This window comes from Panicum virgatum, chromosome 6K (genome assembly GCF_016808335.1).
Source record: "Panicum virgatum strain AP13 chromosome 6K, P.virgatum_v5, whole genome shotgun sequence".
Taxonomy (NCBI): domain Eukaryota; kingdom Viridiplantae; phylum Streptophyta; class Magnoliopsida; order Poales; family Poaceae; genus Panicum; species Panicum virgatum.
In genome coordinates this window covers 17,321,738-17,344,645 of record NC_053141.1, presented here as the reverse complement: position 1 = coordinate 17,344,645, position 22,908 = coordinate 17,321,738, and the positions used below count along the sequence as shown (strand labels likewise).

Sequence of the window (22,908 nt, the reverse complement as noted above, 5' to 3'; positions counted from 1 at the left end):
GTGAGTTCCTTTCCGAGGGAGGAACCCACTCAAGCCGATGAGTCAGCCTAAAGTGATAGCGACCGTCAAGGGATGAAGCCGTGTGGTCCGACGAAGATCTGTGCCCCTTTTCTTTTGTAGTTGTGTACCCGGTCGTGTAGTACGCGTTTGGCCTTGCCCCTTGTTGTACCACCCTTGCTGTAATAAAGTTGCTTGTGCTTGTTGTTTGTGATGATTGCTTGTTGATTGTGTGCTTGCCGGCAGTAAATAGATACTGCCTTTTCAAAAATACGACTTAACCAACTTAAACATCACCTAATCTTAGTCCCAATCCACTCGTTCTGCAGATGGTTTCCCGGAGCATCACAAGGGCCTCCCGAGTCAGGGACCCTGCAGCCGCTGATGCAGGAGTACACCCTGACGGGCAAAACCATCCTCAGGAAGAACAAGAAGTGAGTCAGGGAAGAGGAGAAAATCATGGTGCACAGCTGCCACCACCACCACCACCTTTCGTGGACCTGGCACAAGTAATCCATAACCAGACTCTCATACTGGAGACACTGGCCAATGCTCTAGTGAACAGGTAGCCACGAGAGCAGACCTTTAATGACAAGCTGACAGCTTTTCTGAGGGCCAAGCCACCCACTTTTGCCGGATCCAGCAACCCCTTGGATGCAGATGACTGGCTCCGCGTGATCCAGAGGAAGCTCGAGCCATTTGGGTGCCAGGATCGAGATAAAGTTCTTCTGGCTGCACATCAACTCACCGGGACTGCCTTAGCCTGGTGGGAGAATTACTGCGCTGCTGCCAGAGATGCCTCCACCATCACCTGGAATGAATTCGTGAGGGAGTTCCGCCGTTATCACATCCCCTCGGCCACCATGAAGCGCAAGGCAGATGAGTTCCGCGCACTTCAGCAGGGGAGTATGTCGGTGGAAGAATATACTCACCAGTTTATGGAGCTGTCTCGATATGCGCCAGATGAAGTGAACGACGACGAGAAGAAGCAGGACATGTTCAAGAAGGGACTAAACCCAGAACTCAGGACCCTGCTCACCCCTCAGATCTATCCTAATTTCAACACCTTGATGAACAAGGCAATCCTCACCGAGAAGGCTAAGATTGATGAAAGGAAAGAGAACAAACGCAAGTTTCTGGAGAGTAAGTCTCGCCAGCAGGATCGTTTTCAGAAGACCAGAAGTCTCAGCTACAACGCACCAAGGTCCCAAGCCCCAATGCAGTACAAAACTCAGTCTCAAGTGACAGGACCACGGGCCCCTAACACACAGCCCAGAAGCCAGAACACCATGAGGGCCTCACAGAATAATGCGAGCCAGGTCACCAACAACAACAGCAACGTGAGAGCCTGCTTCAACTGCCGTGAGACGGGTCACTTCATTGCCGACTGCCCCTATGCCAAGAACAAGCCTGCTACTTCGGCTTTCTCCAACACAGTGAACGGACCCAAGCCAGTTCTGACCGGTGCCAACCGAGTGCCCCTCCGTGGCAACAGCAACAACAACAACAACCAGCAGAGGCAATCCCAGCAGTCTTTTGGACGAGCCCGTGTCAACCACATCGACGCACAGGAAGCTCAAGGAGCCCAGGGCGTAGTACTCGGTGAGTACCTAGTCAGCTCAACTCTTGCAACAGTACTGTTTGATTCTGGAGCATCACACTCATTCATATCCTCGAGCTTTGTGGAGAAACATAAAATACCTACGGTACTACTAAAAACACCCCTATTAACCCGGACGCCCGGAGGAGACATCATGTGTCAACTGGGTTGTCTACGGGTAAGGATCAATTTAAGTGGGGTAGAGTTTTTAGCAGACCTAGTAGTGCTTAAGTCAGAAGGGATAGATGTAATCCTTGGAATGGACTGGCTAAGCAAACATAATGGCCTCATAGGTTGTACGGACAAGATAGTACACCTAACAAACCCAGAAGGAGTCCGAGTGACCTGCCATACCCGGGAAAGTGGAGCAAACCCGATGGTGTTTAGCATGGAAGCCAAGTCCTTGGAAGAAGTCCCAGTAGTGAATGAGTACCCCGATGTCTTTCCCGAAGAACTTCCCGGTATGCCACCAGATAGGGACATAGAATTTATCATTGATCTTGTTCCTGGAACCGCCCCCATAGCCAAAAGACCCTATAGGATGGCAGCCTCTGAGTTGGCAGAGTTAAAGAAACAACTAGAGGAGTTACAACGGATTGGCTTCATCAGGCCAAGTTCGTCTCCTTGGGGAGCCCCGGTTCTATTCGTCAAGAAGAAGGACGGAAGTATGAGGTTGTGTGTAGACTACCGGGCACTAAACGAAGTCACTATAAAAAATAAGTACCCCCTTCCCAGGATCGATGATCTCTTCGATCAGTTAAAAGGAGCCAAGTACTTTTCCAAGATTGACCTAAGGTCCGGATATTTTCAGCTCAAGATTAGGGAAAGCGACATCCCAAAGACAGCCTTTGTCACCCGATACGGACAGTTTGAGTTCACAGTGATGTCTTTCGGACTGACAAATGCACCGGCCTATTTCATGAACCTCATGAACAAAGTGTTTATGGACGAGCTAGATAAGTTTGTCGTAGTCTTCATTGACGACATACTTATTTACTCAAAGAGTATTCAGGAGCACGAGCAACACCTGAGGGTAGTTCTAGAGAAGCTGAGAATGCATAGGTTATACGCCAAATTCAGCAAGTGCGAGTTCTGGCTGGAGAAAGTAGCCTTCCTTGGTCATATTTTGACCGCAGAAGGAGTGGCAGTAGACCCCGAGAAGGTCGAAGCAGTATCCAACTGGCAGCAACCAACCAATGTCAGTGAGATCAGGAGTTTCCTCGGATTAGCTGGGTACTATCGGAGATTTATTGAGGGATTTTCTAAGATAGCCCGGCCCATGACAGAGCTGCTCAAGAAAGAGAAGAAATTCACCTGGACGGAGTCGTGTGAAAGAAGTTTCCAGGAGTTGAAGCGAAGATTGACGACAGCCCCAGTGCTAACCCTGCCGGATATTCATCGGGATTTTGTCATCTATTGTGATGCGTCCCGACAAGGATTGGGTTGTGTGCTGATGCAAGATGGGAAAGTCGTTGCATATGCTTCCCGTCAGCTCAGGACTCATGAGCAAAATTACCCGACTCATGATTTGGAGCTTGCAGCCGTAGTGCACGCACTTAAGATCTGGAGGCACTATTTGATTGGAAATAAGTGCGAAATCTTTACCGATCATAAAAGTCTGAAGTATATCTTCACCCAACCAGACCTAAACCTGAGGCAGAGAAGATGGCTGGAATTAGTCAAAGATTATAATTTGGAAATTCATTATCACCCAGGTAGAGCCAATGTAGTAGCCGATGCCCTAAGTCGGAAATCCTACGGGCCCAAGAATGACCATTTACGAGAGGAAATGGCACGATTAAATGTGCACATTGTCCCTCGAGGTTCCAGCCAAGTGCTGAATGTTCAATCCACTCTAGAAGAAAGAATCAGGAAAGCCCAAAAATCGGACAAGGGACTGATGGAAATCCGGAGGCAAACCGGAGAAAATAAGGCCCCAGACTTTCGAGTTGATAATAAGGGAACGTTGTGGTATAAAGACAGAATTTGTGTGCCCCAGAAAGGAGATTTCAGGCAGATAATCATGGATGAAGCCCACAACTCAGCCTACTCCATCCACCCAGGATCCACCAAAATGTATATGGACTTAAAACGGAAATATTGGTGGAATGGGATGAAGGCAGATATTGCACGATTCGTCGCCCATTGCGATACTTGCCAGAGAATCAAAGCTGAACACCAGAAGCCGGCAGGATTGTTGCAACCCCTACCCATTCCGGTTTGGAAATGGGATGAAGTAGGAATGGATTTTGTAGTGGGCTTGCCCAGAACCCAGAAAGGACATGACTCCATATGGGTAATAGTGGATCGCCTTACTAAATCAGCTCACTTCATACTCGTACGGACCAATTACGGCGGAGAGAAGCTAGCCAAGCTCTATGTGGAAAACATAGTGAAGTTGCATGGTGTGCCCAGCCGAATTGTTTCAGATAGAGGGACCTAGTTCACCTCTAGATTTTGGAAAAGTTTGCATAAAGCTATGGGCACCAAGCTAGACTTTAGCTCCGCTTATCACCCGCAGACAGATGGTCAGACAGAAAGGGTGAATCAGATTATGGAAGATATGCTGAGAGCGTGTGTCCTCACTTATGGCAAAGATTGGGAACAAAGCTTACCCTATGCCGAGTTCTCATACAACAACGGGTACCAAGCAAGCTTGGGCATGTCACCGTTTGAAGCTCTCTACGGAAGAAAATGCAGAACCCCTCTGATGTGGTCGGAAGTCGGAGAACGTGCCCTAGTCGGCCCCGCACTCATAAAAGAAGCAGAAGAAAGAGTCGCCGAGATTAGAGAAAAGCTGAAAGCAGCCCAGTCCCGACAGAAGAGTTACGCCGACAAGAAAAGACGGGAAGTAAATTTCAACCCAGGAGATTTCGTGTATCTCAAGGTGTCACCCATTCGAGGAACCCGAAGATTTCAGGTACAGGGAAAGCTGGCTCCCCGATACATTGGACCATACCAAGTTCTAAAGAAAGTTGGGACAGTAGCATACCGTCTGGAGCTACCAGAAGAAATGTCAGATATACATCCAGTGTTCCACGTCTCGCAGCTAAGGAGATGTTTGAGGGTACCCGAGGCAGAACACATGCCAGTAGAAACAATAGATTTACAGCCAGATCTACGGTACCAGGAAATACCGATCAAGATCCTAGATACTGTTACCAGAAGAACTAGAAACTCTGAAGTGCGAATCTGCAGAGTCCAGTGGAGCAGACACGGTGTAGAAGAAGCGACCTGGGAACGCGAAGACGCTCTAAAGAAGGAATTTCCCCACTTATTCAGGAACCAGCCGAATCTCGAGGACGAGATTCATTTTAAGTGGGGTAGGTTTGTAGCATCCCGAAAATTTACTAAAATAAATCATGCGCTAAAAACTTTGTTTCGTCGTTGAGCTCAATCCCCTTCTTGAATCATCTCCCGCCTGATTTCCTGATACCCCCGAGGAATCGAGCCGACATCCAAATCTCTCGCCGTCCCATCCCTGTTCCCCCCCGACCTGCGCATCGCGCTCGCGCGCGCCCGGACGCCACGCGTGGCCGACCGCGGCCGCGATCGGCGCCGACGCGCCCGCCCCTCTCTCTCTCTTTCTCTCTTTATTTCTCTCCCCTCCTTTTTTCCTTTTTCTTTTCTTTTTTTCTTTCTCCTTCCCTCTCCTCTCTTCCTCCTCGCGTGCTCGGCCCCCTTTCCCTCTCTCCTCCCCGAAGCACGCCGTGCCCGGCTCCTTTTCCCCCGAGCGCACACCAGGCCCGGCCCCCGACCCCACTCTCCCGCGCGCCGAGCCGCACATCACGCCGCGGCGACCCGAGCAGTGCGCACGCCCACCACGGCCGCCCGGCCGCGCTCGCGCACGCCCGTGCCGGCCGCACCGCGCCATCCGCTCCGCTCGCCCTGCGCCCGTGCCCCGCCGCTCACGGCCCGCTCTGCTCCGCACGCTCGCCTGCCCCGCGAACGCGCACGAGCGCGCCCAGCCGGCCGCCTGCTGCCCCCCTTGTTCCCGCGTGCGCGCGCACGGCACGCCGCGACGCGACGTCACGCCACGGCCGACCGCCGTTGACGCTGCACAGCGGCGTCGACCGCGGCACAGAGCCGCCTGCAGCGGTCGCCGCCTGGCCGTGGTGTCACGTCGCCTCGCCGCTCTGTTTCCGCGCACCGTTGATGCTCCACCAGTGCCCCGCGCGCGCCTCACTCGCTGCCACCATTGACGCCGCACAGAGCCTCGCCGCCCCACGCCATTAAACCGCCTGCAAGCTTGCCGCCGGCCAGCATCTCGCCACCGCCTTGGCCACCTATAAGAGAGGCCGCAGAGCCCTCCCCGAGCACCACACCTACAGCCTCGAACCGCGCCGCCACCCCACGCCCCCTCTCCGCAACCCTGCACCGCCGCCGCCGCTCACTCACCCTTGCCGCTGCTGGCTTTCGTGGCCGGACCGCCACGCTCCACCCCGGCGCAAGGTGAGGCCGGGGATCGGTTCGCCTCCCCGCCCTCTCTCTTTTCCCCTTGATCCGGGCCGCTGGCGAACCCCTGGCCGCCGGGATTGGCCGGCGCAGAGGCCCCCTCCCCCTCCTCTGTTCCCCACCGACGGGAGGAGGAAGAAGGGGCAAATTTGCCCCAAGCCCCCTCCTTTCCCTCTTATTTGGTTAAGAGTCCCCCCCTTTTAACCAATTTGCAAAGTAAACCCTGCCCTTTTACCTAATTTCAAAATAAGCCCCCCTTCCAGATAAACTTAATTACAAATAAACCCCTGACTCTTTTAGAATGACCCATGAAGTTTCTAAAATATAAACCAAGCCCCTGCCTACTTAATCTTAATTACAATTAGGTCCCTAGACCCCTGTTTAGGCCCTGAACACTCCTTTGACCTATCATTTCATGCGCCAAATGACCCCGGATTAACCTAAAATTTTACCAGGCCTCTCTTAACTCAGTTTTGGCCCTACCATTCAGAAACCATTCAAAAATAATACTCTATGCTCTATATTTCATGTGTTCCCGTTTCGAGCTCGACGACAAATCTTTGTTTTGATTGTGTGCTTGTTTGTGTGCGCTGTAGACCACGGAGTGAACGAAGGAGAACCCGTCAACGAGCCGTGCTGTGAGCAGGAGAACGAGGACCAATTCCACGACCCCGAGCCCGAAGGACAAGACTTCCCCGAAGGCTTTGAAGACGGCAAGTTCAATCCCATCCTTTGATGCATGTTTCTGTCCTAGTTTTTATAAACACAACCCAATGGCCTGTTTTACAAAATTGCATATGTTTTACTTGCATGAAAACACGGTTGGATAGCCACCCCTTGATTTGTGATGACCATTCCTTGACTACCTAGACTAATGTCTAATTTTGCTTGGACGTTAATCGATATTATAACGCTTAGGGCTCTACCCATAATACTATTTGATTTACAAAGAAAATGTGTGTGTGTGGGAAGGGATAAAATGTGGATTTTCGAAAGATGAGTATGGATGAGATGGACGGCATTTCTGTGTGATTTGCCGATTGGTGTGCTTGTGCCTGTGTGGCAAGGAAAAGAAGGGAGATATCCATCTTGTCGCGTCTAAGGACCGAGTTGGTGTGTCATCTCACCTAACTCCACTATCGTGCAAGCCACTCGACCGTTGAATGGGCAACGGCGTAGCATAAATCCCACTAGTTGGTGTGATAGCCATCAGGAGAGCTGAGAGCAACGGGTGACTAAGGAGAAGGGATAAGCCCAGAGTGACTTATGCCTGGTTATACCTAAGTGAATGGTCGATGACCCCTTGGTGCATCCCGTGATGGCTAGTCAGGCTTAGCTATGGTGGGTAATGGCTATGTTGGGATCTACACCGATACGACGGTGTTCGAGTTGTGGTATCCTACTTGTGGGTAAAGTTGCACACCTCTGCAGAGTTAAGAATCTATTCGAATAGCCGTGCCCACGGTATTGGGCGAGTTATGGTGTGGTCACATAACTAGTGTTTCTTTGGGACGGGCTGGTGTGAGTTGTTTTGGAATTGTGTCCGGCAGTTGTGCCGTGTGCTACGACGGACGGGGAGTCCGGTAGCAGTTTAAAATTTGAAACCCCGTGTTACTCCTGAAACTGGTTGTTCATAAAGGTTTTCTTTAAAATAAACCCCTGCATAAAATATCATTTTTCTGCAAATTAAACCGTAACCTTATCCTTGATTTATCTATGCATATTATTCTGTTTTAACCCCCTCCGTGGGTGTGGTTGGACTTGCTGAGTACGTTTGTACTCACCCCACTCTTACTTTTACAGAAGAAGATCCAGACTTCGTGCCAGACGACACCGAGTAGGGTTATCGTTCTACACCCAACCTTGCCTGTGGAACCGGACCGGTCGAGATGCCTCCACTGTCGCAGTACTCTGAGCCCGTGGTAGACCCTATGTGGTTTGCAGTCTGGTGTTATGTCGTAGCTTGGTTAGTTATTATCATCATCTGTATCGAGTGTCCTCCAAGGTTTGTACGGTTTTGAACCATCTGATGTAATAAATGTGGCATCAGCCTCCTGGGACTGATGTTTTGTATCACATTTAAGTTCTCTCTTATGAGGGGACGCTTCATGCTGTAGCCGGCTTGCAAAGTAATTTCTACTGTCAAACAATCTTGGTACCTCAACATTTCCATGATGCCTTTTCTAAAATTAAAAATCTCACAATGCTCGTAATTTAATAGTAATTTGGTCCATATCTTTGAATTCTGGAAGGGGAATGGACGGTTAGTTGTTGGATATGATCCGAATTATAACGTGTGTTTTATGAGATGCACCACCGTTCGGATTATATGATTCGCATACCTATTTTCATATTTTATGGGATGCCCCTCGCTATTCCGCGCTTGCCTCATGCGCTACCGCTCGGCTCCGCGCCTGCCCGCCCTGCTCGTCCGCGACGGCGCCGCCCCGCTCGACTGCGCCGCTCGCGTCCGCCCGGCTGCGACGGAGCAGAGGGAAAGAGAGCAGAAAGAGAAAGGGGAAGAGATAAAGGAGAGATAAAAGACATTTATTTATTGGGAAAAGTCCCGCTTACACCCTCCAACTATCGTAAAAAACCGATTTTCAACCTTCAACTACGAAACCGGACAACATAGGTCATCCAACTATCAAAACCGGACAAATTTGGTCCCCGAGGTGGTTTTGAAGGTGGTTTAGGCCATCCAATGGTTTTGAAGGCTAGACACTTTGCAGTGGAGATGATAGTTTCTATAGATGATTTCTCGCTGATGTGGTCGTTATGGAAACTGTGCATGGTTTCTATCATTGGGACTGTCCTAACCGTCACACTAAGAGAATCAGAGCTCACTGTTTGTAAAAAAAGGTGCATGCGAGAAATATACCCATCTTCAACTGGTCGTGAGAAAAAGCATGGCTAATTTAATTGCCGGCAATTAGTACTACTAGTCCCGAATTGATCGTGACAAACTTGATTCAACAGTGATTTGGTCCAAATCACAGAAGATCCGGACTTGTGTACTTTCTCAGCCTCTCGGGCTCTGAGGTATAGTTAAAATCACTAATAGCATAATTCCCAGCAAAATCATTCCCCACATTTACAGTAGATGGTTATCCAAACACAAAAGAACATCGGCTCAAGAAGATGTCAGGTATGTCAAGGAAGCCAACTCCAATGCTTTGTTGCGCCCAACGCCACCTAGAGCTGCCCATTGCATACACTACTAATTAGTACCGGCTGGTAAAGGTTTCAGTCCCCGTTTCCTAATCGGTATTATGAAACCCAGATTAAACATCTCACAAAAGATTAAATATCTCGCAAAAGTCTTCTTTAGTAGCGGTTGGTAAAGGTTCGTTCAAGATGTGTCTGAACTCTGATCACGCAATTCTTAGGGGCACCTATAACGTGCTGCTAACTAGCTAGGACATCCTGATAGCCATTCAATTATTATTTCTATTCCGTACATATTTGTGGAAACTGTAGACATTAATTATGTACAACCACCTTCTAATATGTTAACTAGATCCGTCCCTGCTAACATTAATTAAATCTAACCATTGATTTGCAAGAGAATTTAGGAAATTTAATTATGTCACTGCTTGGAAAACTTAGCATTAGTACAATTTGCTGCAACCGAAATTTTATCATACCAGTACCAGTCAAATAGAGGACTTTTTAATACCGGTTGCAGCAACAGGTACTAAACACGTCACCCATAAGTCATGCAATTTTTTTACACATAAATACGCGTGCGCGGTCATGAGTATTCAAATCCACGACCTCCGGCCTCTCATATAACTCCCTTACCATCCCACCTACGTATCACATGTGACTCAGTGAGAGATGCTTTTCTTATAAAGTAACCCGTGGAGGACCATTTAATACTAGACTAAGACATAGACGGATACTTAAATGTCACTCTTTCGTACCGGGTGGTGTCAATGTCATTGACTGGTACAAATGCTCACGTCATTTTAGTACTAGACCAAAACAACTGGTCTGTTTTGGTTTGATACTAAAATAGCTTCGGGGCTTTCAAATTTAGAGTCGGTAATAAAATGGCTCTATGCCACCTTTAGTATCAGGTAAAGGATGACTCGCACTAATAGTGTGCGATGGTCGTTTTTCCTAGTTGTATGCATTCTGCAGGATATATAATTTTGTTAGAGTAAGTTGCACTCCAGATCACCAAACATTTCCAAAGTTTTACCTAGCTCCCTAAACTCTCAAATTGTGCATCGAATTCCTAAATGTTGTTAAACGGTCCATCCGTGATCCTAAACGTGCCACACGAGCTTCCGACGTCGACGTGGCATGCCACATGGTGCCAGGTTGACAAATATTTACAAAAGACTCCTGCATAATCTTATCTTCCCCTATTTGCTCCTCGCGCTCTCCCTCTCCAATATCTCTCGCACTCACCCTAAGCGGCGACACAATCACCCGCGCCTGCTCCCTCGTGGCGGTATGTCAGCGGAATGGGAATGGGGTACCCATAACCCCCAGACCAAAGCTTGATTAGCGAGTTCATGTTCGCTAATCCCGGGCCACGGAAGGAGGCTGAAATGTGGGCCGTCCTCCTCTTGGCAGGGGCCCACTACGCGGCGGCTGCAGAAGACCCAAGCAGAATGTTTCCTTCGGGTAGAAGGAAGCGGCTAGGTAAAAAATCTTTTTTACCGAGGCCGGAACCCTAGGGGTTCACAACACCGCGCCGCCCTCCCCCAAGTGTGGGGCCCGAGAGAGGCGCGGCTTCCTCGTATAAACATCATGATTATAGGGGAGTCAAGATAAGCCATCGGGGAAGCCGTCTTGGCGGAACTGACCTCTGAGCCGTGTCCCATCGGCTGGCGATGGAAGGTGGCGAGGGGCCCGCCCCTGTCACTTTACGTCACATCAAAACCACCCTGGAACAGCCTGGTCTCTCGCCTGGGGTGGACTCAGGGCACCCCGGGTGAAGGTCCCTACTACGGAGAACCTAGAACATCCTGGGTCGCCCTGGGGCTCACCCCGAGATTGGCTGGGTGGACCCAACAATCTATCATACCGCGTGACGGGGTTCAGGTCAATAACTGCAGGACGACAACCCCCCCCCCCATTTGGGGCAAGCGTTCACACTACAGGAGAAATATTTTGCGGACCCCTGGTCATCTATAAATAGAGAGGAACGGGCACATGTAAGGGGATTGGCTCTTGATCCTAGATAATAAACTCTTAGAACACAGGACGTAGGGTATTACGCTCTCCAGCGGCCTGAACCTGTCTAAACCACTATCTCCAACCATCTCATCGCAGGGTGAGATCTCGCTGTGTGTTACACCCCTGGACAAATCTCTAAACGGGGTTTCCCTAGAATTCCTGCTTGCGATAATCACCCACCGTCACGGTACAACAGCGACGTGGTGCGTCGCACACTGCCGACACACATCGCCCTCTTGGCCGGGACAAGCTCGAAGCGGTAGCCCAAGAAGTCGCCTGTGGACCCGCGCTGTGCTCGTGCTAGCACTCGAGGTGGACCCATGGCGTCCAGGTGTCGTCAACGGGACGCAGGATGAGTCAGCAGCCTGGGTTGGAGTAGCTTGCCTAGTCCGAGCCAAAGGAGGCCACGAACTGCGTCACCATCGACGCTAGCGCCACCGGTGAGCTCGACAGGTCATGGACCGTCAACCACCCCTTGCGCTCCTTCCCTGTGCGCTCACGGTCCGTCCCAAACTTGGCAAGCCAGTTGCCGTCGCCATTCCCTGGATCAGACTGCACCAACTTGCGGCCATGGATTCCAATTTCCATCAGAAATCTGTTGGGATAAAAGACAATAATAATGCACTAATTAATCTCTCATCTTGTGATGAACATTGAGAAGAACATCTAGCAACAGATATGCAGCAGAATAATAGCAATCACATGCGCGAAGACACAACAATTTACGTGGGAAAACCTCCTCAATGTGACGAGTAAAAACGCACGGGACCAATCGGCCTACTCCAAGCTTCCACTATAATCAACAAATAGTTACAAGAAGTCTTCTCTAGGACCTCTAGAGGATTACACCAGCAACAACACATTTACCATGATGCAAACTTAGCATCAATAACAACAACCACAACTATATAACAAGAGGAATGAATGCTGTCAAACGGAGAAGTAACAGATTCTGTCCCCTTTGGTAATTAGTTCATATCTCACAAACCACAGGTCCACTAGGCACAAATTTTAGTAGGCAAGTAGATATATGAGTACTTTGACTACTGACAAAATTTCAGCTCAATCGGACACCATTTGACCACCCAAACTGCTCATCTACCGAAACTGCTCTGTGCTAAGACAGCAGTCACCCAAACTGACAAAACCCCTCTCAAATCTGATGCTCCGCTCAACCGAACCTTAACCGACTGACCAGATTGAAGTACTCTAAGTGTAGAGCGAGCTCACCAAGTTTGGCGCAAATCCAAGCACGTTTGAGCCTCCAATCACTGGCTTGAAGTCGATCTGCCCGGAGCCACCAAATATGGTCAGACCCCTTCTCCTTCTTCTTCCTCTCTTCTCTCAAGTTGTGTTGTATGTGTTCTGCTCCTCTCACAAGTGATTCCCAGCACTGACAAGAGAGGAGTTAGGGTTTCTTTTGTGCCTTTTTCTTCCTTTAGAGATGTCCTCAACTGTTGGATGAAGCACCACATCTACGGTGCACAAGCATTGGGCTTGTGGGCTGTTTTCATGAGTTTGACGGGCTCCAAATCATCCTCCATGTGGAGGGATAGCCCAACAAAACTCCCCTCCCGACATCATGGAGGATCTCACTGCCTTCTAGCAGCCATGCCAGCGAGCTGGCAGCAAACATTGAGCTTCTCATTCGTTACCACCTTAGTCAATATATGAGCCCCATTGTCATTAGTCTGGACTTTCTCAAGTTGCATTTGCTTTGAATTCAACACATCACGAATCCAATGATAATACACATCAATATGCTTTGACCTTGAGTGAAAACTTGCATTCTTACTCAAGTGAATGACACTTTGGTTGTCACAAAACAACACATACTTGTTTTGATCAAACCCAAGTTCATTAATAAACTTGTTTAGCCACAATAACTCTTTGCTTGCCTCTGTCGCTACAATGAATTCAGCTTTAGTTGTGGAAAATGCAACACATTTTTGGAACTTGCTTTGCCATGACACAGCTCCTCCTGCATAGGTAATCAAATTCCCTGAAGTAGACTTCCTACTATCAACATCACCGGCCATATCTGCATCTGTGTATGCAAATAACACAGTCTCACTACTCCCAAAACAAAGTTTCAGATTAGTGCTGCCCTGGAGATACCTCAAAATCCACTTCACAGCTTCCCAATGTGGTCTTCCTAGATTAGACATAAATCTGCTCACAGTACTAACAACATGACCAATGTCAGGTCTTATACACACCATAGCATACATTAGCCTTCCAACTGCTAATGCATAAGGAGCATGCTACATTTCATTCTTCTTCTCATGAGTAGAAGAGCCCTGCTTGGTGCTTTACTTGAAATGAGCCGCAAGTGGACAGCTCACCACTTTTGCATTGTCCATCTTAAACCTGCAATGTGTTTTCTCAATATACTTCTCTTGAGACAAACACAATTTGTTGGTACTTTTATCTCTTTCAATTCTCATCCCGAGAACTTGCTTTGCTGGCTCCAAGTGTTTTATGGCAAAAGACTTGCTCAATTGTTTCTTCAGCGCTGCAATCCTTAAAATATTCTTGCCAACAATCAAGATATCATCAATATAGAGCAAAAAGATGATAACATCATCACCTGAGTACCTTTGGAAGTATACACAATGGTCTGAGCTACTCCTCTTGTAGCCTTTCTCCCCCCATAACTGAATCAAATTTCAAATATCATTGTCTTGGTGCTTGTTTCAGGCCATAGAGACTCTTTTTTAGTTTGCACACACAATCCTCTTTGCCTTTCACAAGAAACCCCCTCAGGTTGCTTATGTAAATCTCTTCCTCTAAATCACCGTGAAGGAAATTTGTCTTCACATCCATTTGCTCAACCTCCAGTTGAGTCTAGCTGCCAAGCCAAGGATCACTCTAGTTGATGCCATTTTCACCACATGAGAAAAAATTTCATCAAAATCAACACCTTTCTTTTTGCTGAATCCTTTCACAACAAGCCTGGCCTTGTACCTTGGATGTGGCGTGTGCTCTTCTTGCTTTATTATGTAGACCCACTTATTTTTTAAAGCCTTCTTGTTCTTAGGCAATTTCACCAACTCATATGTGTAATTCTTATGCAAGGAATCCATTTCTTCTTACGCTCCATTCACTCCTTTTTATACTCATCTTCCATTGCATCTGCAAAACACTCAGGTTCCGAACTATCAGATAGTAACACCACATAGTGATCTGAGGGGTACCTGGTGGAAGGATCTCGATCTCTGCTAGATCTTCTGAGTGGAACTGCTGGTGGATCTTTTGGTACAGGTGGCTGCTAATCCGGATCATCAATTTCAGCATCATACTCATGCTGCTGGGGAGGATTTTCATTACCTGTACCATGCACATCATCTTGTGAATCATCTGCAACATCACCTTCAGCTTGTTGTGGAGCTGGAGCTGCATGAGCTGGGTATAAATCAACCAATGGATCTTGCTGAGGAACCAACACCTTTGTCTTAACAATATCCTCAATTGTTTGATCTTCAACAAACACAACATCACAGCTTCTCACAACATTCTTTGAAATTGGATCAAATAGTTTATATCCAAACTCATCCAATCCATAGCCAAGGAAGATACACTACCATGTCTTTGCATCAAGTTTCAACCTTTCTATAAAAGCAGGGTGGAACCTTTTTCAAAAAAGAAAAAACTATTCAAATTATCAAATAGGACATTTGTTATTCAATGGAGCTGCTTTCTTATATTTGGATCCAATATCCTAGAGAATATAATATCTAATTCTGTAGAAAAAGCTATGCATCACTATCTGACCCTCTTTTGGCAGTCGGGTAGTTTGGAATATCCACATCATTTGCATCCATATCTTCATGCGAATCTAGGCATCTTAGAGGCTCCTCCATACTCAAAATGAGCATTTCCCAGCTTTGACAAACCTATGCTAGTATTTTCCTAATATTTTCTCATTTGAAAGGAAACGTAAAACTTCAGGTCAAAATAGATGTTGATACGGGGCCATTCTACAGAATGGAGTATGCAGTATATTCTGTCAAATAAGCTGCCAGAATGCTCGAACTGTTCTCACGTTTTTGACAAATAAAATGTCAGTGAATGATGAATCTGAAAATACTGTACCTTGCTGAAGCAGCAACAAACCTGTAAAGGCAACCTATCCTTCTACTAGCCTAGACGCGAGTTTTCTTTGCCCCTTTAGAATCTTTTGAAATATGCCACTATTCATAGATGAATTTTAGGATGCCAACCACATCAACTCACCAAATATGTGGTGAGGCATGACATATCTCTTATGAAAATTCTAATCCTTAAAAACTGGCAAGCCCCATGCACTAGGATTGAAATCCAGTAGTGAACTGAGAACTTGGTCTGCTTCTTTGTGATGCGATACATCCAACCGTGCATCTGGGACCATGACTACATGCCTGCAAAAGGAAGAAAAAGTTAAGTCTTCCACCAAAAGGTTAAATATACCTAAACCGAGACGAACACTTACATTCCAGCAGTTTTAGCTGCTGCCACACCCAATGGTGCATCTTCGAAAACCAAGCAATTACTGGGTCGTACATCACACTGATAAAGCCCACAATTTTGCATCAAGGCAGAAAGACAATCACTTGATGCAACATCCTATTCCAAGAATCCAAGTAGAATTGTTTTCTATTCAGTGAGTTCAAATACCTCGAACCTTCTAACGGCAGCAAGGAAAATATCAGGAGATGGCTTGCCAGCCTTGACATCTGGATCGTCCCCCGTGACAATATGATGCATTAGGGAAAAAATTTCCTGGTGGTTTTGAGTCTTTAGTGCAAAGTGATGTTTATGGGTTCTGTAAGGCACAGCAAACAAAGGATCATTCATTGGAATTCTAATTCTAGTTCATATAAAGCTGTTTGAGCACTTGGACAGCATACAAGACAAAGTTAATTAGATAGTGACATGTCAAGAAATAATTACCCTGTTGCAACAGCTATTGGTATTCCATTAGTATGGAGATGATGGGTCAAGCGTAGGACACCTGCAAGAAAACAACTTATTCATTTTTTTAGGGCAAAAAACAACTCATTCATTAAGCAGCATACACAAAACCATATGTATACTTGCATCTAATTAGGAATGCTTCAAATAGGGACATTATTAGTTATTACACTTTGATGTAAGAGAAAGCATATCCACAAGCCCTGTTCCGCTAGGCGCTAGGCGCAATCTAGGCAACGACCCTCAGCGTAGAGACTAGTCGGGAGTAATCACGCCTAGGTGCTACTAGGCATTTTTCTAGGCGTTTTGGCGTTTTGCCATACAACTTATATATATAATATATTATGTATATATAACAAAAAAATGTTGAATATATATAGGCTACAGTAAATAAAAGATAGGGTCAGTAGACATACCTGATACATGCATTCAGATCTGGCATACATTTGACTAGGGAAATTGAAACACATTCAGTTTTCAGACTGCCATACAGCAGAACAAGTGAACAACAGAGATGCTAGTATGCTACACATTCAGTCATTCAGATGTTTATTCAGTCATTCAGACTTCAGAGCAGCCGAACAGGGGAGGAGCAGGGGAGGGAAGAAGAAGGGGAGCAGGGGAGGAGCAGGGGAGGGAAGAAGTAGGGGAGGGGACTGACCTTGGGGGTGCGCCGGCGGGGCGCCGGCGGGGATGACCTTCCTGGCGCGGCGCCTGGCAATGGGGACGACCGGTGGAGCAGGGGAGCGGGTGACGAATGGCGGGGATGACCTCGTCGATGCTGTCGTCGCCGGCGGATGGAGCAAATGGCGGGCGGGAAATGCCCGTCTCCTTATCCCTCCCGCGCGCTCGGCCGCGGCTCCTGTTTTTTTGGCGCGCGCTCGGCCGCGGGGCCTGCCTCTGCGCAGGATTTCTTCGCGCGCGGCGCAAAATTTCACGGCCCATGACGCTCGGGCCCGCTTACGCGCCGCCTAACCCCGCCCAGCGCCGCCTATCGCCCAGACGCCGCCGACCCCCCCTAATTGAGGCGACGGGCCTCGCCTACCGATTAGGCGCGCTAAATCGCGCCTAGTCATGCGCCTAGTGGAACAGGGTCCACAAGACACAGTTTTACAGTAAATATATCGGTGCGAAATCTACTTTTACTTTATTTGAAATTTTGTAACACTCCTTGCCCAAAATGGCCTGTGCGCCTACAATCGAGTGGTACATTGTTTTTTGAAGAAAGGTTTCCCCGCTTTTATTCCATGGAACAAAGCACACAAGGTTCAAAAGTTTTACCGTTCAGCATTACATATTCGAAGTGCGTCCGCTAAACAAACAAAGATCAGTAGAGCTAAACGCCACCCCGGTAACAGAAAGCGACTCTACGGCCTCAGAGGTGCCTCCGGAGACCTCCCGCAATGTTTCCAATCCTGACGACATTGGAGCCAATATTGACTGTGTATGAATTCTCGATAACCACCAACTGTGATACATTGCCATAAAGGAACAGTTGTTGTATGGTTTTATTTTATCACAAGATGGAAAATTGAAAAGTTATAACACTAGAATATGGTATGCACACAGCACACTACAAAATCAATATTTTTCCTTCGTTATCCTGCAATGCATGATGTTTGTTCTTTTTCAGACGTCTTTTTTCTGCAATCACGGCAAAAATACCATGACAGAGTTGTCCCAGGCATAGATAAGTCTGAGAAACCATCTTCCTCACCTGGCATGGCAACGGAGGTGGGCAAGAGCTCCTTGAGCATGGTCTCGCGCTCCTCGAGGAACTCCTCCGGCGTGAGCAGGCCGGTGAGGCCGCACTCCTCGAACAAGATGCGCGTGGACTCGGCCGTCGTCTTGCCCATCATCCTGGCCTTGACGGACCAGTCGAACACCTTGCCGTACCTCTCCAGGATCTTCTCCTGCACCGCCGTGTAGAACCCCTCCGTGTCTGCGCGCCCCCGGATTGGAGAAAGAAACCGTCATGAGATTGGGACAAGAACACCAGCAAGGACCCTCTCAGCTGGTGGCCAAGAAACAGGGGAGGGGAAGCAAGCGGGAGAAGATACCGAGGAGGAGGCCGTCCATGTCGAAGATGACGTGCGAGATTGCGGCCCTGGGCGCTGGCGCCGCCGCCGCCGCGGATGGCATTGCTCTGATCTGAGTGGTGGTGGTTGTCGTGGGGAATCTCGTGTGGTTGCTGACTTGGCGGACTGCGAATCTTCCCCTCCAGCCGACGGGCGAGTGGCGACGGCGATTATTCGTATTGGGGTGACATCAGCAAGTTGCAGGGCTGTGCGGGCCGAGATGGATCAAGTGCTTAGTTTTGGGATCCAACGGTGACAGACATGGAAAGTCCAGTTTTGAGGCGTTTTTTTCATTTTTATATTTTTTAAAATTAATTTTTACGTAAATATATTTTCGGTTTCTTACAGGTTTGTCCTGCCGCCCCGCAGATGGGCGGCAAGCCCCCTGCCGCCCCCTACTGGGGGTAGGGGCCTATATGTAATTAAAATTTTTATTTTATCGCATGGAGGCCCCTACCGCCCGGCAGGGGGGGGGCGGCAGGCTCCCCCAATATAAAAGCCGAGGTCCCCCATACCTGCATTTGCAGCAAACAACATACATAGAGGGAAAAAGGAGAGACGTGGGGTGAGGGAGGGAGTTGCAACAGCGAAGTCCTGCCAGATTTTGGATCCGAACCGCAGGTAACCAATATTTCTCAACTTTGTCATTCTATTTTTTTTGTATTTTTAATTCTATAGTTAGTGTTTTTTTATAATTGTAGCCGCTTAGGGTTCGGATTAGTAGTTATAATTGAAGTCGTACCATGGTTTTAGAAACTGGTTTAATTAAAATTAAGTCTTTGGATGGCCAGATATGTCGAGCAAGGTGGCGTTTCAAGTTCATTACGGTGATTTCTATAGAATTACTCGTGATTCCTATGCAGTAAATCTATCATCATTGGAACGAAGATAGTGCAGTCTAGATAAACCCCTGGAGAGGAGTTTTGGTACTAAACGCAAGTGGCTTCACGGGAAGTTCAATGTGAATCCAAAGACTCATTCGCTTACGGTTCATACCGTGGCTTCATGGGAACTTAATTCTATTTTAATTTATAATTCATTTAGAAACAAGTCTGTAATACAATATTAATGGATTCATACGTAACTTACCTGCAGATCACAAGTGCGGAATCCAGCAAGGTTTCGTTGTTGCAACTCCCTCCCTTACCCCACGTCTCTCTTTTTTCCCTCTATGGATGTTGTTTGCTGTAAATGCAGGTGTGGGGGGACCTCGATTTTTATATTGGGGGAGCCTGCCGCCCCCTGCCGAGCGGTAGGCCCCCTGCCGCCCCCCTGCCGGGTGGTAGGGGCCTTCATGTGATAAAACAAAAATTTTAATTACATATAGGCCCCTGCCGCCCGGCAGACCCCTGGAGGGAGCCATCTTCTTCTTCTTCTTGGAGGATGACGATGCCTTGCCAGGAGCGCCGGACTGGCCAGTCGGGGCAGAGGCCCGACCGGAGCCATTGGCGGTGGCGACAAGGGCGTGGTGGGACGCCATCTTGGACTGCTCCTTGTCGTAGAGCTCCACGAGGAGTAGGTAGGAGTGTGTAGAGAGGAAGGTGTGGGGCGGGTGCCGGTGAGGGCGGAGACGGTGTGGCGGTACTTGGGGGAGAGGCCGCGGATCAAGTTCAGAACCTGGCTTGGTTCTGAGACGGGCTGGCCGATGTCTCGGAGGGCGTCGGCGAGCTGCTTGAGCCGGGCGGTGTACTGGCCGATCGTCATGTCTCCTTGGTAGAGGCCGCGGAACTCCGCCTCAAGGTAGACCGCACGGTGGAGCTGGTTGTCGCGGAACATGTCGTCGATGCGCTCCCAGACCTCGTACGCGGTGGCGTCGGGGGCGCGAGCGAAGTCGAGGCCATCCCGGGACACGGAGTTGTACAGCCAGCTGACGATGCACTGGTCGACCATCATCCACTCCTGATTGCAGCGTTGTCGGCGGGTCGGGGTCACGGCGACGTGTGCGGCGAGGCCGAACTTGTCGATGACGGAGTCGAAGAAGCACCGCCATTCCGCGTGGTTGGGCTCGGCGACGTCGAGGACCACCGGAACATGGGAGCGGATGTTCACCGTTTGCAGCGTGCTGGCGGAGAGCGGAGGAGGTGGCACCGGAGCAGCGCCGCTGTCGGTAGCGGAAGAGGAGGAGGAGGAATCGTCGTCGTGGACGGAGCTGTCGATCCCGTAGAGAGGGTTGACGGCGGAGGCCATGGCGGGGAAGGATGAGGAGGAGGAGGATCAGAGTTGAGCAACTGATACAATGAAAGAGTGAGAGCCAAGACAATCTGCTGTATTGATCTCAAGTCACAATATATAGGTTACAACAGGCAGCGTCTGTGCATGCGGTTGTGCAGCGAGCACACCGGGCGAGCGAGCTAGGGTAGCGTCTGTGCATGCGGTTGTGCAGCGAGCACACCGGGCGAGCGAGCTACGTGGAGCCAGACTCGTGCGGGAGCTGCGCGTCGTGCGTGCCGTGCGCGAGATGCGCGCATGCATGCGTGGCGAGGCCGTTGGGCGGGGCCGCCGGCCAAGCGCAAACGGAGGAGGCGAGAACGTGAGGAACTCGGTCGACAGGACTGAATCCCTGAATGCTGGTGTCAGCTATCGTTTTTCGAGCATTGTAGTGTCAGCAGCTATCGTCAAACCACAACACCACACACACACGACCTGCGTGCCACTGGCATTCTAAAATCCACACATGCCCCCAGGTCCAGGTACCTCCCCCAAAACTCATAGCATCATGCACGCAGGTGAAACAGAACAAACGGCATGTGGCGCAGGTTCTGAACCTCTGTGGGCCGGGGTTATAGCAAGGCAACACTTGGCGTCGTCTCGGCCGGCCTTCACGGCTTCAACGACGGCCAGACGCGCCCGCGGCCCGCCGATTCGCCGCACGCGTGGCGTCGTATGCTGACGGTGTCCCGGCCGGTCCGGTGCACGCACGGCACGCCAATTTCCGCCAACTCCAGTGGCCGTGGCCGATGCCCAGCTCGAGCTCTATTTATTACCATCCTATCCCTGCCCAAGTCCACAAGGTTGCATTGCAAGCAAGTCCCAAGGCACAGCAGCACGCAGCCAAGCAACCATGTGCAGGGTCGCCAGCATCACGATCCCGTCGCTCGTCTGCCTGCGCCGCGCCGTGCGGCGGTGGCGGTCCCGCTCCAGCACCGCCGCCTCCTCGCGCTCCGGCAAGAATAATGGAGACGACGCCACGGTGCCGGAGGGGCACGTGGCGGTGTGCGTGGGGGGCATCGGCGGCGGCGAAGGCTCGACGGTGCCGAGGCAGCGGTTCGTGGTGCGGCTGGCGCACCTCACCCATCCGGCGTTCCTCGAGCTGCTGCGGCAGGCGGAGGAGCAGTACGGCTTCCCAGCCGCGTGCGGCCCCATCGCGCTCCCCTGCGACGAGGACCACTTCCTCGACGTCCTCCACCGCGTTTCCTCGGCCTCGCCGTGCTGCTGCGGCCCGGCCGTCACGCGCCGCGACGCGCGGCCGCTGCTGCAGGGGATGGCCGTCGAGAAGCTCGTCTGGTGATTCGTTTCAACTGTGCAAGACTGCGAGCACACGCATAAACAAGCAAGTCGGCGGCGGCAGCTAGCGCGCGGGAGAAAGACGAAAGCGACTCGCCCGGCTGGCGCTGCCGAGAAGACCGTGCGCGGGCGGACAGGTCGCAGCAAGCGCTGGGGCATCGGAGTCAAGCTCTGCATGCGTAAAGGCGATGGGCAAATGGGGGAAGGCACGGACATTGTAACCAGAAGCAGTTCTTGTATGGATTGTTTAGGAGCAAGTAGGAATTGGTTCAAGAGGGGTCTGTAATTTTTTTTTGGTATTCTTCTTCTCTCTGTAATAACCCTGTCGATTGGGAGTTAAAAAACACCGATCGATTGCGCAACTCTTTGCCGGGAATAAACAAAGAATTGTTTCATTCAGAACCAATGCTGTCGTCGCATGGTGTCGTCCATGTGGAAGAACAATTCTTTGTTCTGAATGAACATCAGGACAGGATTGACTCGTATTGGTTCTGAATGAAACAATTCTTTGTTTATAACTGCCAATAACAGGAGGAAGAATTTGCACTGAAACTAATCTCATTATATTCAAACATTTTTTTAACACAGGGGAAAGGAAGAACCTGGCAGTTACTTTGGGAATAGGACAAAGAAGTTCATTAGCAATGAGACATATCCGGATGTTTGCACGAGCAGGAGCTCATACGTGTTAGCTGTTTGGATATTGCGGAGTGTAAGTAAGCAACAACCCCTAATGGGATACAGCACGAATGCATCTAGACAAAATGACACTGTCTGATCAGCTAAAGCAAGAACCCAAGCTCCTTTCAGATTAGACCTTTACAAATTCGAATACTATAACGAAATCAGTGTACGGTGCACTTAAGCTGACGAGTGTAATTGTTATATTGTGATCCAAATTCTGATGGGAGATTGTTGGAATTTGGGCTTGGCCCATTAAGGCCCATGTGGTGCAAACTTTTAATCCCACATTGCTAGTAGAAGTTGAGGAGACCACGTGACTCTCCTATATATCTAACTCATAGGCTTCACCGGAGAACATCAATCCTATTATTCCTCTTGTAAGCCGCCGCTAGGCGTTGTACACAAACACCCGATATAGTGAAGTTTTTACTGGCTGGCGCCCGT

The 22,908-nt window shown here is 49.3% G+C and overlaps 2 protein-coding genes across 3 annotated transcripts; one reads left to right on the top strand and one right to left on the bottom strand.

Annotated features, from left to right (window-relative positions):
• Window positions 1-11,991: 11,991 nt before the first annotated feature.
• Window positions 11,992-18,419, bottom strand: LOC120711926 ((DL)-glycerol-3-phosphatase 2-like). Of its 2 annotated transcripts, none has more exons than XM_039997602.1 (6): window positions 18,259-18,419; window positions 17,916-18,140; window positions 16,178-16,238; window positions 15,902-16,049; window positions 15,717-15,793; window positions 11,992-15,645 (listed from the first exon to the last, which is right to left on the bottom strand). In XM_039997602.1, exons 1-6 carry the CDS (start codon window positions 18,338-18,340, stop codon window positions 15,522-15,524), a joined length of 717 nt encoding a protein of 238 aa, XP_039853536.1. In that variant the 5' UTR covers window positions 18,341-18,419; the 3' UTR covers window positions 11,992-15,521. The 2 variants fall into 2 exon arrangements, with proteins under 2 accessions (XP_039853536.1, XP_039853537.1); XM_039997603.1 differs by having other exon boundaries at window positions 15,909-16,049.
• A 2,884-nt stretch (window positions 18,420-21,303) lies between these two features.
• LOC120639119 (auxin-responsive protein SAUR24-like) lies at window positions 21,304-22,182 on the top strand. Its single transcript, XM_039915154.1, has one exon. It carries the CDS (start codon window positions 21,338-21,340, stop codon window positions 21,782-21,784), a length of 447 nt encoding a protein of 148 aa, XP_039771088.1. The 5' UTR covers window positions 21,304-21,337; the 3' UTR covers window positions 21,785-22,182.
• The last annotated feature ends 726 nt before the right edge of the window (window positions 22,183-22,908 follow it).

Bases quoted from the DNA above. Each gene is read 5' to 3' on its own strand.
- LOC120711926 (XM_039997602.1), bottom strand. From the start codon at position 18,340: ATGCCATCCGCGGCGGCGGCGGCGCCAGCGCCCAGGGCCGCAATCTCG. The intron at 16,050-16,177 runs GTAATTATTTCT...TGTGCCTTACAG, and splicing joins CCAATAGCTGTTGCAACAGG to AACCCATAAACATCACTTTG. The intron at 15,646-15,716 runs GTAAGTGTTCGT...TTCCTTTTGCAG, and splicing joins GCAGCTAAAACTGCTGGAAT to GCATGTAGTCATGGTCCCAG.
- LOC120639119 (XM_039915154.1), top strand. From the start codon at position 21,338: ATGTGCAGGGTCGCCAGCATCACGATCCCGTCGCTCGTCTGCCTGCGC.